The sequence below is a fragment of the Tetrao urogallus genome, assembly GCF_951394365.1.
Source record: "Tetrao urogallus genome assembly, chromosome: 20".
NCBI lineage: Eukaryota > Metazoa > Chordata > Aves > Galliformes > Phasianidae > Tetrao > Tetrao urogallus.
In genome coordinates, this window is record NC_136833.1 from 802,338 (window position 1) to 819,508 (window position 17,171).

Genomic DNA, 17,171 nt, shown 5'->3' on the forward strand with positions numbered 1-17,171 from the left:
TGCTGTGTTGTGCTGTGCTGTGTTGTGCTGTGTTGTGTTGTGCTGTGCTGTGTTGTGCTGTGCTGTGTTGTGCTGTGCTGTGCTGTGCTGTGTTGTGTTGTGATGTGTTGTGTTGTGCTGTGTTGTGCTGTGCTGTGTTGTGCTGTGTTGTGCTGTGTTGTGCTGTGCTGTGTTGTGCTGTGTTGTGTTGTGCTGTGCTGTGTTGTGCTGTGTTGTGCTGTGCTGTGCTGTGTTGTGCTGTGTTGTGTTGTGCTGTGCTGTGTTGTGCTGTGCTGTGTTGTGCTGTGCTGTGTTGTGCTGTGTTGCGCTGTGCTGTGTTGTGCTGCGTTGTGTTGTGCTGTGCTGTGTTGTTCTGTGTTGTGCTGTGTTGTGCTGTGTTGTGCTGTGCTGTGTTGTGCTGTGTTGTGCTGTGCTGTGCTGTGTTGTGCTGTGTTGTGTTGTGCTGTGCTGTGTTGTGCTGTGCTGTGTTGTGCTGTGCTGTGTTGTGCTGTGTTGCGCTGTGCTGTGTTGTGCTGTGTTGTGTTGTGCTGTGCTGTGTTGTGCTGTGTTGTGCTGTGTTGTGCTGTGTTGTGCTGTGCTGTGTTGTGCTGTGTTGTGTTGTGCTGTGTTGTGCTGTGTTGTGTTGTGTTGTGTTGTGCTGTGCTGTGTTGTGCTGTGTTGTGTTGTGCTGTGTTGTTCTGTGTTGTGCTGTGTTGTGTTGTGTTGTGCTGTGCTGTGTTGTGCTGTGTTGTGCTGTGCTGTGCTGTGTTGTGTTGTGCTGTGCTGTGTTGTGCTGTGTTGTGCTGTGCTGTGCTGTGTTGTGCTGTGATGTGTTGTGTTGTGCTGTGTTGTGCTGTGCTGTGTTGTGCTGTGTTGTGCTGTGTTGTGCTGTGCTGTGTTGTGCTGTGTTGTGTTGTGCTGTGTTGTTCTGTGTTGTGCTGTGTTGTGTTGTGTTGTGCTGTGCTGTGTTGTGCTGTGTTGTGCTGTGCTGTGCTGTGTTGTGTTGTGATGTGTTGTGTTGTGCTGTGTTGTGTTGTGCTGTGCTGTGTTGTGCTGTGCTGTGTTGTGCTGTGTTGCGCTGTGCTGTGTTGTGCTGTGTTGTGTTGTGCTGTGCTGTGTTGTGCTGTGTTGTGCTGTGTTGTGCTGTGCTGTGTTGTGCTGTGCTGTGTTGTGCTGTGTTGTGTTGTGCTGTGTTGTGTTGTGCTGTGCTGTGTTGTGCTGTGCTGTGCTGTGCTGTGTTGTGTTGTGATGTGTTGTGTTGTGCTGTGTTGTGCTGTGCTGTGTTGTGCTGTGTTGTGCTGTGTTGTGCTGTGCTGTGTTGTGCTGTGTTGTGTTGTGCTGTGCTGTGTTGTGCTGTGTTGTGCTGTGCTGTGCTGTGTTGTGCTGTGTTGTGTTGTGCTGTGCTGTGTTGTGCTGTGCTGTGTTGTGCTGTGCTGTGTTGTGCTGTGTTGCGCTGTGCTGTGTTGTGCTGCGTTGTGTTGTGCTGTGCTGTGTTGTTCTGTGTTGTGCTGTGTTGTGCTGTGTTGTGCTGTGCTGTGTTGTGCTGTGTTGTGCTGTGCTGTGCTGTGTTGTGCTGTGTTGTGTTGTGCTGTGCTGTGTTGTGCTGTGCTGTGTTGTGCTGTGCTGTGTTGTGCTGTGTTGCGCTGTGCTGTGTTGTGCTGTGTTGTGTTGTGCTGTGCTGTGTTGTGCTGTGTTGTGCTGTGTTGTGCTGTGTTGTGTTGTGCTGTGTTGTGTTGTGTTGTGCTGTGCTGTGTTGTGCTGTGTTGTGCTGTGCTGTGCTGTGTTGTGTTGTGCTGTGTTGTGTTGTGCTGTGTTGTGCTGTGTTGTGCTGTGTTGTGCTGTGCTGTGTTGTGCTGTGTTGTGTTGTGCTGTGCTGTGTTGTGCTGTGTTGTGCTGTGCTGTGCTGTGTTGTGCTGTGTTGTGTTGTGCTGTGCTGTGTTGTGCTGTGCTGTGTTGTGCTGTGTTGCGCTGTGCTGTGTTGTGCTGTGTTGTGTTGTGCTGTGCTGTGTTGTGCTGTGTTGTGCTGTGTTGTGCTGTGTTGTGCTGTGCTGTGTTGTGTTGTGCTGTGCTGTGTTGTGCTGTGTTGTGTTGTGCTGTGTTGTGCTGTGTTGTGTTGTGTTGTGCTGTGCTGTGTTGTGCTGTGCTGTGTTGTGCTGTGTTGTGCTGTGTTGTGTTGTGCTGTGCTGTGTTGTGTTGTGTTGTGCTGTGCTGTGTTGTGCTGTGCTGTGTTGTGCTGTGCTGTGTTGTGTTGTGTTGTGCTGTGCTGTGTTGTGCTGTGCTGTGTTGTGCTGTGTTGTGTTGTGTTGTGCTGTGCTGTGTTGTGCTGTGTTGTGCTGTGCTGTGTTGTGCTGTGTTGTGTTGTGCTGTGTTGTGCTGTGTTGTGTTGTGTTGTGCTGTGCTGTGTTGTGCTGTGCTGTGTTGTGCTGTGTTGTGCTGTGCTGTGTTGTGCTGTGTTGTGTTGTGCTGTGCTGTGTTATGCTGTGTTGTGTTGTGCTGTGTTGTGCTGTGTTGTGCTGTGCTGTGTTTTGTTGTGTTGTGCTGTGCTGTGTTGTGTTGTGCTGTGTTGTGCTGTGCTGTGTTTTGTTGTGCTGTGCTGTGTTTTGTTGTGTTATGCTGTGTTATGCTGTGTTATGCTGTGCTGTGCTGTGTTATGCTGTGTTGTGCTGTTTTGCCCAGTTGTTGTTTTTTTTTTGCTCTTTCTTGTTTTCATTGCTTAAAAACTTGCTGCCTTGTGACCATGACAAGAGTTCTGATCCTTTTTTCCTTCCGTATTGCCTTCAAGCATTTTCAAAGTCTGGGAGTGGGGGAAGCAGGGATGAGGAAGAAAAGGCAAAGCTCCAAGTCCTGAGGTGGTCAAAGGAGAGGAAAATATTCAATAAAACCACCCTCAAAACCTGTGTGAGAAATTTCTGAAATACGCAGAAGCTTTCCATTAAAACTTGGAGTTAGAAGAGGAAAAAAAAACTATTGTAATTGCATTTTTCTACTATTTTTAGGTGCCATGTCCAATGACCAGAAGACGGGGAATCAAAGGGTGTGGATGTGCAGGGGTTTTTGGCAATGGGGACGTGGGAAGTCGGGACATCAGGCTCACAGCACGAATGGGCTGAGATGGGGACAGTGGCCATAGGAGCATCCCATTCCTGTTCCACGTGGCCTCGTGGAGGTGGTGGGGCTGTGCTGGGACGTGGCCGCTCTGCTGTGACTTGGATGGGTGTGGGCCACGAGCGGCCATGGGGTGCTGAGATTTGCAGTGCCCATTTTTAGCACCCTGTATCCCTTGGGCTCCATCCCCGTGCAGTGCCCCCACTGCCACCCATGGCCTTGGGCACCCCACGTGTCTTTTTCCAGTTGCTGTGTTTCTCGGGAATAGAATCAAAAAGACAAATTCCACAAGCGAACACTGAAAGAGTTTTATTTAGCAGCCCCTGTGTCATCGTGCAGCTGTGCAGAGCCGCTCAGCAGCCCCCTCCTGCCCCCCTCCACATGTGGCCACCACCCCCAGCTTCGTGCAGGACTCTGCCGAGTTTGACATGAAGATGGGGTGAAAAAAATGCAAATCAGAGGCCGTGCTACCTACCTGCCCTCCCATGGCGGCCAGCACGGAACTGCCACCCCACGGAGCAGGCGGTGGGGACAGGGCCACGTGGTGCCTCACTCCCCGCTGTGCGGTGGGGATGATGCCATCCCGCCTTCAGCTCCATGATGGTGGCTGGCACAGAGGTTTCTGTCGGCGTTCTCTTCTCCGTAGCCCACAGTACACTCATCCATAAAGTAGGAAACACTACACCCTGCAGTGCTGTTTAGTAGTGCTTTCTACTTTATGGGTGACTGCACTGTCTCTCAGTCGATGTTGGCGGTTGCTCTTCTCTGGCGATGCATTTTCCTCTGCCCGCGCCCAGCCACGGGAAATTCCTCATGGGCAGCATGGCCGGGGGGCACGAAGGGACGGGCGGCCCCTGCAGGCATCACCTTCCACGCTGAGCAGCCAAGCGGGGCACAGGGGCCATCCCTGCCTTACCCCATGGGAAGATCCTGCTTTGTAACTCTAAGACCCCATCCTGGGCACAAGGGGCAGCCTGGCCTTGCTTGTCCCTATGGGGGAACAGCCTACTTTGCAAGCCACCGTTCCCTCTCAAGCTCTTTGCTGAGAACAGGGGATACTGTCACCTCGCCCCCAAAGGAGACACCCCACCTCAGACCCCATCCTGGTCACAGAGAACCTTCTTTTCTTGTTCCTGCTGGAGAGAACCCACTCAAACCTCATTATGTACTCTCAGACCCTCACCCTGGGCTCCTTTCCCTTACCCCCATGTGGAAGACCAGGACCGCCTGCCCTATTAACCCCTTGTTTGGGTACATTCCACTTCAAACTTCATTGTTGGCCTTCAAGACCCCTTTGAGCCACAGAGGACCACCTCATCTTGATCCCAAGGGTGGGATACCACCTAAATTCCCTCATTGTCCCGCAAAGCTCATCAAAGTCACACACAACCCCCCTCGCCTCATCCACACACAGAGATGCCACCTCAATGTCCTCTGGTCACAGAGGACTTTTTGCACTGCTCCTGTGGTGAGGATCCTATGGAAAATTCCGGCCTTTTGGCTGGGCAACCTTTGCCTTGCCTTTTCCCTGTGGTGGAGACCCTGTCTAAATGCCACTATGATCGCAGAAGGCTCCTTTGCTTTGTCCTCATGGTGGGGACCTCATGGCAAACCCTGTCCCCATTACAGGGATTGCCCTATCAAAGTCCCTGTGGGGTCCCCATTTCATGCTCTCACCCTTGTCACTGAGGACCTCCTTGTCCCATCCTGTGGGGCTCCCACACTCTGTCCCCTCCAGGTCACCCTCCTCTTAGGGCCACAGCAGTGCCATGGTTTGGGGGCTCCTCATGAACCTCCACCTCTCCCCTTTCTTCCACCCCCCCAGTGACCCCCTCAACGTCCCCACTGTCCTTCAGGCCACGTTCTGGGTGGCACCAGGAGGCTCCCGCGGCCACACAGAGCCCCACACCCCACTCCAACCTCACCCCTGCCTCCCCCCTGCCGCTTTGGAGCCCCGCATCAGCCTCACCTGCTCCACAGCTCTGCGTCCAACGCCTCCCATCCAGCAGCCACCAAAATCCCCCTCGGTGGCACTTCTGCTTCGGCCTCTTCCCGCCTCCTCCCACCCATCCGCCACCGCGGTGCCTCCTCTCCACTCCACCCCGTGGTGGGGGGAGGGGGGACCCCTTACCCGCAGGGCATCCTTAGCACCTGCTGCCCCCCTGGCATCGTGTGGGACTGTGGCTGCCAGGACCCTCCAGGCCCCCGCTGCTCCACGTGGGCACCCACCGCTGGCCACGTCCCTCTGTACGTTACCAAGTCGGGGCGCAGGTGGCCCACGCCGGTGCCAATGCTGCAGGTGCTTTATAGTCTGCTGGTGTCCGGAGGAGGAATGGGCCGCAGTGGGGAGCGGGGCTGCTTTTAACCCCATCCTGCCCACGTGGCCCCGACCACAGGAAGAGCCGTAGCTGCTGAGGAGATAACGGTGCGTGGTCCCACCCAGCACCACCCTGCAGCCCGACCGCAGCCGTGGGGCGAGGGGCAGCCGGAAGCACCGGGGGCCGTTGCAGAGCAGCCGGTTACGCTCCCCTGGGCCTTGCTGCACTGAGCAGCAAACATGTTTGTGCAAAAAAAAAAAAAAAAGCTAGTTGCACCGTTTGCACTGTTTGCACCGTTTGCACTGTTTGCACAGGGCAGGATAACAGCAGCCGTGCCCCCCATTCTCACCCCCAAGACCCAGTTGCTCGATGCAGTGTGGGGGTGGCCCCGCGGGGCTCTGCTGTGTCCCATCATCCCAGCCCTGCAGCAGGTGTTCCTCAGAGCAGAGCTTAGGGATGGCAGTGTTGGATGAGGGCTTGGGGTCTCTGAGCCCCGTGGCAGGAGTACGGCAGGAGGGGACACGGGTGCCAGTGAGCTGTGAGTCCTAGCCCTGCTCTTTAGGAAATGTGTTGCCCAAGAAACCTTCCTGAGCCTTTCCCTTACACAGTGCTCTGCAACACCAGACTTCCCCACAGCTGAGGAAGCCATAACGGCCAACAGTAACACGAGGCCCCCGAAAAGAAAATGAAAGCCAGCTCTGCAGGGCGGGTGCATCCCTGTTGCACTGCCACTCGGGGGCTGGAGCCATGAGGGGCGGCCATCAGCACCCCATAACATCAGCACTGGGCCTGGGGTGAACCCTGCCACCAGTTTTCTAGTGCAGTTTTGCAGCCTCACACGAGAGCAAAGAGCTGTGGGTCTGCACAACAGTTGGCTCCCAGCTTTGCTCTCCTGCTGTCACTGAGAAATGCAGCATGGAGCCAGGGAAGGTCAGCAATGCTGCACGAAGCTGTGCCTTAAACCAGATGAAAAATGATGAGCTAAATCCCCAAAAATGGCTGTAAATGGGGATGCTTTAGTCAGTAGGATGGTTTTCACGCGGCTGTGCTAAACATTCGTTTTTGGGGAGTACCATTCACTCTCTACATTGATAATCTGGGAGGAACTATTAAAAAGAAATCACACTGGTGAGGTTTGCAGAAAGCAGAGAAGGAACAAAGTCAAAATCAGCCGAGCAGCCGCTGAGATTTGGTTTGCTCCAACAGAAGGAGTTGGGCGTGTGGCAGGCAGAGGGGCTTTGGGCACGGAGGGAATTTGTTGTGGGGCTCCTCCCGAACTGGGGCTGAGCTGCTCCCGCATTGCCTGGCTGCCTCCTGGGTCCTGTCCAACCTGAAATGCAATCACTTCTGGGGACACCCAAAAAGTGTGGCAGTGCTTTGAGTGGAGGTGAGGTGTGAGTGGGTTCTTCGTGACCCAGAGACACCCCCACACCAGACAGCACCCCCGAGGTGGCAGCGCCTGCTGTGGTGCCGGCTGTCAGGGTGCTGTGAGTTGGTCCCCAGTGGGATGGGCGGACAAAGCCACCATGTGCAATGGGTGAGCCAGTAGCAGCCCCCCACATCCTGAAGCAAAGTGAAGGAGCCACATTGCTGCGGAGGGACTTTTCCCTCACCACAGGGCCAAGGCCACACTGCTCACAGCACACCCGGCTCCAAGGGCAGCACAGCCCTGCTGGAGCTGTGTCTGGGTGGCCGGCGACAGGTACTAAGGCTCTTGGAGATCATTTATTGGAGAAAAGCTCAATTTAATGCTAATCCCAGGCAAGGTGGAGCTTGTTCCCTGAAGGAGGAGAGCTGGCGCTGAAGCAGTGTGCCAAGGGGAGGGTGAAGCACAGGGCTGGGAGCGGGGCTGGGGGTGCTGTGGAGCAGGACACAAAGCTGTGCCCCACACAGAGCCAGGTGCCCCGGGGGCCGTTCCCTGCAAAGCAGACCCGGCTGCCTTCCCGGCAGAGAAGTGGGGGAGGTGACGCTTCCTCTTTCCCGGCTGCGCGGCAGAGCGTGGCCAGGGGACACGGCATTTCGGGTGTCCCAGGCTGGGTTCCTTCTCCAGCAGAGCCCCCCGCCGTCTCCTGTTTCTCAAAAAGAAGGAAATCAGCAGATCTGGTTTCATGGGCTGAGGAGGTCTGAAAGTCTCCGACTGACGATGAACTCACTGCATCCCCCCCCCGGCCATTGGTTAACTTTGCCAAGTGGCAAACAAGTTTCTAACTCATCCCCCAGTCCCCATTCCTCTGTGCTTCACACACACAGCCGAAATAGCTGCTGAGATCGCAGAGACGTTTGGGGTTTGGTGGGGGGAGGTGAAGCAGCTGCGCTTCCTCTCTGGGGGGGCCTTGTGGGAGCCCCCAGCCCCCAGCTCTCCCAGCCTCGCTCTGCACCCATGGGTGTGCAGGGAACCAGCGGTGCCCCCGTGGTGCTGGGGCAGCCCCTGAGCCACACCGAGCCCTGCAGGAGAGCAGGATCTGACATTGCTCCCATCTCTGCCATCATCTCAGGGTGCTCAGCTGTGGCTCGGCCACCTGCAGCATCCCCCTGCATTGCTCTTTCTGCTCCCTTCCGAGTGCCGATGGCTCATGAATCTGCTGGCCCTGGCCCCACTCATCGCTGCTGTTGCTTTTCCAGTAACTTTCCCAGTATCAGTGAGCACAGGGCAGCGGGTGCTGGGGCTCTGGGGGCGGCAGCACGGCTGACCCAGGCCCTTGGGCAGGGGGAAGGGCCCTTGTCGAGCAGTGCAGCTCAGGAGCTGCGAAAGAGCTGATATTTCTTATCTTTCCTTGCAGCAACTTCCCCTCCTTGGCTGTGGTTGGGGAGCTTGCTGCACGCAGGGGAAGTGGCGGCCGGGCTGGCTGCCTTTGGGCCTGTGCTGCGCTTCACGGAGCTGTGTCAGAGGAGGAGGAGGAAGAGGAAAGAGTGCTCTCAACCACAGGCTGCCTGACCCCCTGTTGTTGTCCTGGGGAGTAGGAAAGGGGTCTGCATGCCGCTGTCTCCTCACCCTCAGTGGCACAGATCTCTGGGAGCATCTCCTGCTCCACCCAGCAGCGCTTGCCAGCCGCAGATGGAGCCTTCCTTGAGCTGCTGTTCACTCTGAAGCTTAATGACTGCATTCCTAACACGAGCCACCAGCATCCCTGTCAGAGCAGCCTCAAATGTCACCAGTGGATGGAGTCACCTGTGCTCCCTGAGCTCACGGGTGCTCATAGGCATGGCTGCACTGCGTCATGGAGGCCAAAACTGGCTCTTGGGGATGTGCTGGGTGAGCAGAGCAGTGGCTGCAGCCCTCCTGCTGGCCAGGAGGGCTGTTGTGAAGGCACGAGGAGGAACTGCAGCACCTCTGAGCCCAGAGGAGAGAGCTGGGACAGACTGGGACACACTGAGACGGGCTGGGATCCCCAGCCCTGCCCAGCAGGCTCAGCGCCGCCTGCGCTCTGCTCTCTCCCCTTTGAGGCAGGGGACAGGACCCCGGGGGGCCGTGCCCCCATCCTTCCAGCAGCCCAGACGGCACCAAGGGACGCGCAGTGGCTGTGCCCAGGGCTGCTGCTCGCACCTGCTGTGATGGGCTGCCTGCAGCGCCCGACCCTGGGTGCAGTGCCGCACTGGGAGCGCGGCCGTTGGGAGTGAGTCAACCAGAAACTGCCGGGTGAAACGGGCTGCGAGAGGAAGGCGAAAGAGAGCGCAAAGGGAAACCTCAAAAAGCCGAAGTGACGCGACGGGGCGGGCGCAGGGCTGCGGGGAGAACGCGGCGCCTTGCTTTGCCATATATAGACAAATCGCGGCCCGTCTGCGCCAATGACGGATGTGGGGCCGTTGCACGGTGCCGTGGGGCATGGGGCGCTCCGACATTTTCCATGCCACCTGCTGGAACCGGCTCGCAGGTGGGGGAAGGGGCGATGGGCCAGGCCCTGTGCAACCCGCGGCCCTGCTGCTGTGTGGGCAATGCTGGTCCCCCCCTTCCCATCTCCATCCCAGGCACCCTGAGGACAGCAGCCGTGTCCCAGGGCCCCAGCAGGAGTCAGGCATCTTATCGTGCAGCGTGGGGATGGAGGCCTCAGAGCCCTCAACCCAGCTGGGATCGTTTTCGTGTTCTGGGCAGACATTTAGAGCAGTGCGGGTGGCTGAGATGGAGAACACCTGGGGCTGGGTGGATAAAGGGCACATAGGGACCTTTGTCTAGCTGGTGGGCTCCGTCCAGCTCCAGGACCACGCTTGGGCTGCAACCAGACGCACAGAACAGCATGACTCAGAGCACACGTGGCTGCACATCCTGGTGAGCAGCAGGACCAGCTGCAGGGCCAGGACACAGGGAGCTCAGGAATGTTGGGGATGGGACAGACACTGTCAGGCTGCCACATCCCCTGTGACTCCAGCTCTGCAGTTCCACTTGGCTGAGTACCCTCAGGAAGTACAGTGAGGAGGTGGGAGGTCTCCTGCCCAGGGGAGGTTTGGGACCCTCTGCCAGCTCCTGCTGTTCCCCAGCCACCCCAGTTCTGCTGGCACTACAGGTTCTGGCAACAAGAAGCAGCCGATGGCCGCCTTGCAGACAGCACCACGCATGCAAGCAGTGACAGCACCAAGGTGGCAGCCCCTTCTTCATGAGCTCTTTGCAGGTCTTCCCCAACAACTGATGACCCTCCAGCCAGCTCCTTCTCCACAAGGTCTCCTCCTTCTCCCCACACTTGGTGAGGAGCAAATGCCAGGGTCGCTAACACAGATCAGAGCTCCTGCAGATCAGATCAGAGCTCCCGCATTGCACCTCACCCCCCGCCTCCATCACTGGCACACAGGAGGCCCTGCAGCCTCCACACGTGGAAGCTGTGCTTCAGCTCTGCCACAATTCAAAATCTTTCACATCTGCCCACACCTCCGAAACTGTGCATCCAGCCCTCCTGCCACAGTTACTGTAATCCTCCTCCTCCCCTGCAGCCCCTCCTGGTGAGAACCCCCATCCCCACCACATCAGAGGCACCCGTTGTCTCGCTGCCTCTAAGCTGCCTTCTCGGGCTGGGTGACAGTGGGATGGGGCTGCACCCCCTGACCTCAGCCTGCAGTTAGCAGCTCACACCCTGGCTGTGCCATCCTCATATCAGTGAGCATTGCACTGGTGTACCTTAGGTCATCCTCTCTGGTTCCACCACCACTTATGGTGGCTTATTTTGTTTGCTTTTAGCACCCACCATCAAGGGTCCTCGGCACCCAGTCATTAACCTGCATGCAGTCAGACCATAGCATCCCATGGATGCCTGAGTTTGTGAAACAACATCCAGAGGCACAGGCACCAGGTGATGGGAGGTTGGTGCAACATGGGACTGACCCTGCCCAGAGGGCCCTGCACAGCATCTCTGCTGCCTGGCCTTGACATGAGCACAGAGTGACAACCAGAGAGGCTGCAGGAGCAAAACCAGGGGGCAGAGGTGGGCACTCCCACTGTGCATCGCCCACAGCCCCACTCACATGCAGGTGCTCACCAGGGCCCAGCTCACCCCAGACACACGGCCCTGACAAAGGAGCCACATTTCCCGGGGTCCCCGTGCCTCATGTGAAGCCCTGCACAGGGAGTGAGCAGAGGGGCCCCTTGGGGACAGCGAGGCCGGGCATTTCCCAGCTCAGCCGGCAGCTGCCTCACGTAGACACACCGAGTGCTCTGCGGTTTTGGAAAGTTGCTTTTCTCGCCCGGAAGGACAGCCGGGTATCGGTTCTCAAAACCCGCACGAAGAAATTCGCTCGCTCGTGCTTCCTGCCCCGCTGCTGCCGGCCCTGCCGCCCTCCTGCAGCTCCCACGCGGTGCCCGGGCAGAGCGATGCAGCCCCGCAGCCTGAGATATTTTGGCGTCATTTGCTGCAGGGGGAGGAGCTGTCTTGAACTGACTCAGATCCACATTCCTTGCCCTCTGGAAGCTTACAGCCCAGGCTGTTGCTGCACATTTTTCCTCCGATTTCTTCAACGTGAGAGCTCCCTGTCCTACTTTTCTCAGCAAATAAAGCTTTGCATTCATTTGCTTTTCCTGCTACAAAGCCGCAGCGGCTTCAGGGATGGAGTCTCACCGAAATGCTCATTTTGGGGAGCTTTGCGGAGTCCAACGCTCAGCTCAAGCAGCCTGGGAGCAATGAGTCACCCGGTGGCGTGGGCTGGGAGATGCGGTGCGCACGGTGGGGGTGATGTGCAGAGGCACAGAGTCAGCCCAATTCGAGGCACCGCATTCCTGGAAGCGCTGCGGTCTGCTGCAGGCAGAGGAGGTGCAGATCTCTCTTGAAAGACCACTGGTGCCCGGCAGCCTGCTGCACTGTGCTGGCTCTATTCGACCTGCACCGCAGCTCCCGCCAGCCTGCAGTCTGCATCATCCAGGGGGGCTGCACCCTGCGAGACATGAGGTGCCCATGGGGTTTACACCCCCCAGCCATCTTACCTGGGAGGCACGGTGACAGCACATGCTGCTCTATGGACACAACTTTCTTAGCGAAGCTCCCAGTCCCAGGTGGTGAGTGAGTTACTGGAGCCTCCTCCAAGCCCACAGACCCACACCTGGAACCTGGCTGAGCACCTTGCACTGCCTGGGACCCTGCACAGGGCCCTTCTGTCAGCCCTACACCAGGGGACATGACAGCTAATGTGCTGTGGAGGAGCCCCCCACCTCTGAAAACTGGGAAGGTGAGGACTGTACTGCAGGCTGTGTACTGCAGGCTGTACTGCAGGCAAGGAGCTGAGAAGGGAGGTCATAGAATGGTAGAATCACAGAATGGCCTGGGTTGAAAAGGACCACAATGACCATCTCGTTTCAACCCCCTGCTGTGTGCAGGTCGCCAACCAGCAGCCCAGGCTGCCCAGAGCCACGTCCAGCCTGGCCTTGAATGCCTCCAGGGATGGGGCATCCACAGCCTCCTTGGGCAAATGGAATATGGAGATGTGCTCCATGTCTCTCTGGCTCAGGGCCACTCCAGCAGCTTTGTTTCCCGTCCCCAGGCCCCAGCGCTGCTCCACAAAGCCCTGCTGCCACCCCGTGGTATTTGAGCAGCGAGGCTGCAGAGCTGGCAATGGCCGCAACGATTGTCCTGGACTGCCTGCCTTGCACAACGTCCTTCCAGCCTGGCCAGAGCCAGAACCTCACCTTCCAGATCCACTGCCTCCTGTTGGAAAAAGCCACTCAGCTCATCCTCCTGGACTCACTTTGATCTGAACCTCCTCAGCTCTCACCAACCTCACAGAATTATAGAATGAATCAGAGTGGCCTGGGTTGAAAAGGACCATAATGATCATCTCGTTTCAACCCCCCTGCCATGGGCAGGGTCACCAACCAGACCAGGCTGCCCAGGGATGTATCCAGCCTGGGATGGATCACCTGGCAGTGCTGGAGGCAGTTTTCCCTTTAGCTGCACTCTGTGGGATCCCCAGCTTGCCCCGTGCCTCTCCCTGCACAGCCTGCCCAGAAATACCCCCAGAGCCCAACATCTCCAGGCCGTGACATATGGCAGTCACGCCTGGCCCTGGTGCTACACCCACCCATAGCCCTGTAGTCATCCTACACATTTCCTCCAGCCAAGAGACATAAAGCACAAATCCCAAGTCTTATAATGGACACCAACACTCAGCAAGGATAGGATCCACTTCCTGAGTTGGGATTTTTTGCCATATGGACAAGCTGTGGTGGCTGAAACCTCCAAACTACACCAGCAGTGTGACAGGTCTGGGGCTGAGTGCAAAACCCCTCCCATGCCTTCTGCTCCCTGTGGTGGGTGAAACAAGTGCTTGAATACACAGTGATTGACTCCACTATGACCAGAAAGCAAGTTTTACTGAAATATTTACAGTTGTATCCCAGATCAGTTGTATCCATGCCGACTATAAAAGGTTTATGCATCTCCCTTCAACAGCTTCAACAGAAGCTGTTGAAGAGCTTCAACAGCTCTTTCCCAGCCCTACTCACATTTCCCTCCCTGTCAAGGCTGCAGCTGATTTTAAGATCTTTGTGGTCCAACAGTGGCATGGCTGAGTCCAGAGGTACGGAGCGAGAGCAGCTGAGCCAGCAGCTCCTTCAGAGCCCAGGCCCCTCACGCTAAAACTAAAAGGTTTCAGAGCAGTGCCCCACATGCCAGCTGCCTCGCTGAGCAGCACAGCAGAGCACCTGGGAATCCTCCAGGCAGCACCAGGGCTCCTTAGGTTTTGATAGCTGTGTCTCGTGACTTGTAAGCCACACCACGGCTCTTCAGTTCTCGGACGATCCCTGCAACAAGGACACAAACACGTTTCAGATTTCACTAGGAATGAGAAGCCCTAAAAAAATCAGATTGCTCTATCATGTAGCTTTCACTGCAGAGCTTAAGAACTGAACAATCTTCTTCTTAGTTCCTTCTAACAGTGTGTCAACTTCACTGTGAAGTGTTCCATCCTCTAGTGCCTACACAGAGCACCCAAGTATCAACTCAACTTTTGCCCTGGAAAAAATAAAGAAAAGCTGGGCAGAGACTTTATTGTATCATTTTCTACCTGCAGATGTTTGAATATCATGACTGTACCGCATAGGCCAAGCTCTTGAAGGTTGTTCTTAAGCCTCCCAGCCACTTCTGTGATTTGTCTGCAAGTCCCACCTTCTAAATAGCACCACAGCAGTGACAGAAGAGCATCACATGGCTCAGGACAGCTCTCACCAGTACCACACAGCCTGGACAGCCAAATGACAGCCTGCAAGGCCCTTGGCTGCAGCCGGCTGGCCTTCATGCTTCCCAGCACCTCCTTGCTTCTGCCCGTGATGTGAGGATGTTCCCCACACTAAGCAAAGCCCAAGAGCATCTCCCATATGCATCCCCTCCTGCCCTGCGCTCACAGCTGCGCTCTGCCCGCAGCTGCACAGAGCACATGGCATCACTGCTACGCTCCACTTGCTTCAGATGTGCCCAAAGCTGTGCCAGGAGGCCTCGTGCCTCATGGTTAGCCTTCCCCTAACACAGATGGTGGAGCTCAGGTTAGCAATAAGGGAGATGACATTCCAAACAGAAGTACAGCTTTTACACCAAATGTGGGAGACTGCAGCCCTCTTGGGTCACAGATTAGGAGTCTGATCTTAGGCTGCAGACATGAGAAACAGAAAATGTGATTTCTACTTTATGAAGGTAGGGCCAACTCACTACAGCCTTCACTGCACCTATAAATGAACAAAAGCCACCTTAACTTGATGAGAGCCCTCAGTGCAATACTGCAGTGGAAAGGAATATCTGCTCACCACTCCTCCTCATTTTCCCAACTGCACCCCTTTCCGCACCATTCATTTTTGTTTCCTTGAAGATGCACAGATTGAAGTGAGCACACTCTCCGTAGTCAGGCTTTAATCCCATTTCATTGCTCTGATGTATAACCTGGCATCACAGGTTTTATTCAGCTGAATTTTCATACCAACTTTTGGCGAGCAGAATGCTGGATGACCACAGACAGCCTGTCTGCAGAACAGGGAACCCTGCCTCCCATTCCACACCTTTTCGCAGTCACCTGGCCAATCCTTTCATGCTCAGGGCCTGTTGTAACACTGTTTAATGGACCCCCAAATGCTGATTTCATCAGTGTAGCACTCACAGAGTGTAACTGGGCAACGTACAGCACCAAGCATACAAAATAACCCATCCCTCAGAGGCGACTGTGCAGCAGCACTCAGCAGCAGCGTTACCTTGGGGCAGGCGGCCGGTCACAGACACTGCATACACACCAGGCTTGAAGTTACCTGAGGGAAAGAAAGCAATGAGTGTAGCAGCCGGGTGGGCAAACAGCACCAGCAGCCTCACCCTGTGCAGGTGCCCCCTCCTCAGGAGTTGCAGCAGCCCAAAGAAGAAATCCTGCTGCCCAGCATCACAGAACTCCAGAGCAGTTTGGGGTTGGGAGGGACCTCACAGCCCCATCCCTGCATGGGCTGGGTGCCCCCCAGGGCCCATCCATGGCCTGGGGCACCTCCAGGCATGGGGCATCCACAGCTCTGGGCAGCAGCGCAGCACCTCACCGCCCTCTGGGTGAAGAATTTCCCCTCACATCAGACCTGAGTCTCCCCTCTTTCAGTTTAAAGCCGTTCCCCCTTGCCCTATCATTATCGGAGAAGGCTGTGGGGCAGAACAGCGGATGGCACTCACTGATGCGCTGCCACTTGGAGACCCAGCTGTCCTCGGGGCTCATCATGGCGATGATCCTGTGGGAGAGAGAGACGTGAGGGGGCTGTCGCCGCCCGCTGCCACCGCGCAGCCCATCGCGGCCCCTCACCCGTCGAAGGAGGAACTGGTGCAGTCGTAAACCATCTCGCGGTTGCCCTTCATCTGCAGGTAGGCATCGCAGTTGTCGCAGCCGTCGTACTCGAACTGCTCGAGGGTCTGAGCGGAGAACCACACAACCATGAGATCACTGAGACCCACTGGGACCACAGAGCCACGAGACCATTGAGACCCACTGAGACCATAGAACCATGAGACTACTGAGACCAAGACTACAGAACCATGGGGCCACTGAGACCATTGCGACCCACTGAGGCCTGCTGAGACCCATTGAGACCCACTGAGACCATTGAGACCACAGAACCATGAGACTACTGAGACCCACTGAGACCACTGAGATCCACTGCGACCCACTGAGGCCACAGAACCATGGGATCACTGAGCGCCCCGCAGCGCCCCGCGATGCCGCGCGGTGGGGGCGGCGGCGGAGGAAGGCCCGAGCGGGGCGGGACGGGTCCCGGCGGGGCTGTGAGCGGGACAGGCCCGGACAGAGCGGCCCGTGCGGGGCGGGGGGAAGGCAGCGGGCCCGGCGGAGCGCACCTTAACGAGGGAGCAGAGCAGGCAGGCCCGGAGGTGCCGCAGGTCTTTGGGGACGGTCTCCAGCGCCATTGCTGCCGCCGCCGCGCACGCGCAGAGCGGAACCGGAGCGGGCAGAGCCCGGAGGGGGGCGGCAGAGAGCCGGGAGGGGCGGGAGAGGGGCGGGAGAGCGGCGGGAGAGCGGCGGGAGAGCGGCGGGGGTGGGCGGGGGGGTCGGGGCTGGGCTGGGGATGCGGGCGCTCGGCCGCCGGTCTGAAACGGCTTCATCGTGACCGTAGAATCATAGAACGGCTTTGATTGGGTTGAACGGGCTGGGGGGGCTCCTCTCTTCTCCAGGCAGAACACCCCCAGCTCCTCGGCCCGGCTCCACAGCAGAGGCGCCCCAGCCCTCTGAGCACCTCGTGCCCTCCTCTGGACCCGCTCCAACAGCCCCACGTCTTTCTCGTGCTGGGGGCCCCGGGCCTGGACGCAGGACTCCAGGTGGGGCCTCACGAGGGCAGAGCAGAGGGGGACAGTCCCCTCCCTGCCCGCTGCCACCCCTCTGCCGATGCAGCCCAGGCTGCTGGCGGCTCTCCGGGCTGCACGCTGCCGGTGTCTTCCATCCACCAGGACCCTCACGTCCTTCTCCACAGTGTTGTGCTCTCTGAGTTCTGCTCCCAGTCCATATACATATCTGGAATTGCCCCCACCCAAATGCAGCACTCTGCACTTGGCTTTGTTACGTGGCCCCATGTTTTGAGTTTGTGAAGGTCCCTGTGGATGGCATCCCTTCCTTCTGTCAGCTGCACCACTCAGCTTGGTGTCATCTGCAAACTTGCTGAGGACGCACTTAATATCATCTGTGTCACTGATAATGATGTCAGAACACGGATCCCACCATGGATCCCTGTGGGACACCGCTTGTCCCTGCCTCCACCTGGCACAGACATTGACCACAGGCTGCGACCTTCCAACCAATTCCTTTTCCACCAAGCATCCCACCCCTTGAACCCATATA

General features: G+C 57.1%; 1 protein-coding gene across 1 annotated transcript; it reads right to left on the minus strand.

The window, feature by feature from the left end:
- Nucleotides 1-13,340: 13,340 nt before the first annotated feature.
- SUPT4H1 (SPT4 homolog, DSIF elongation factor subunit) lies at nt 13,341-16,246 on the minus strand (the record flags this gene model as incomplete). Its single annotated transcript, XM_079545183.1, has 5 exons — nt 13,341-13,614; nt 15,049-15,102; nt 15,503-15,558; nt 15,630-15,736; nt 16,178-16,246. 5 exons carry the CDS (start codon nt 16,244-16,246, stop codon nt 13,547-13,549), a joined length of 354 nt encoding a protein of 117 aa, XP_079401309.1. The 3' UTR covers nt 13,341-13,546.
- Nucleotides 16,247-17,171: the final 925 nt, after the last annotated feature.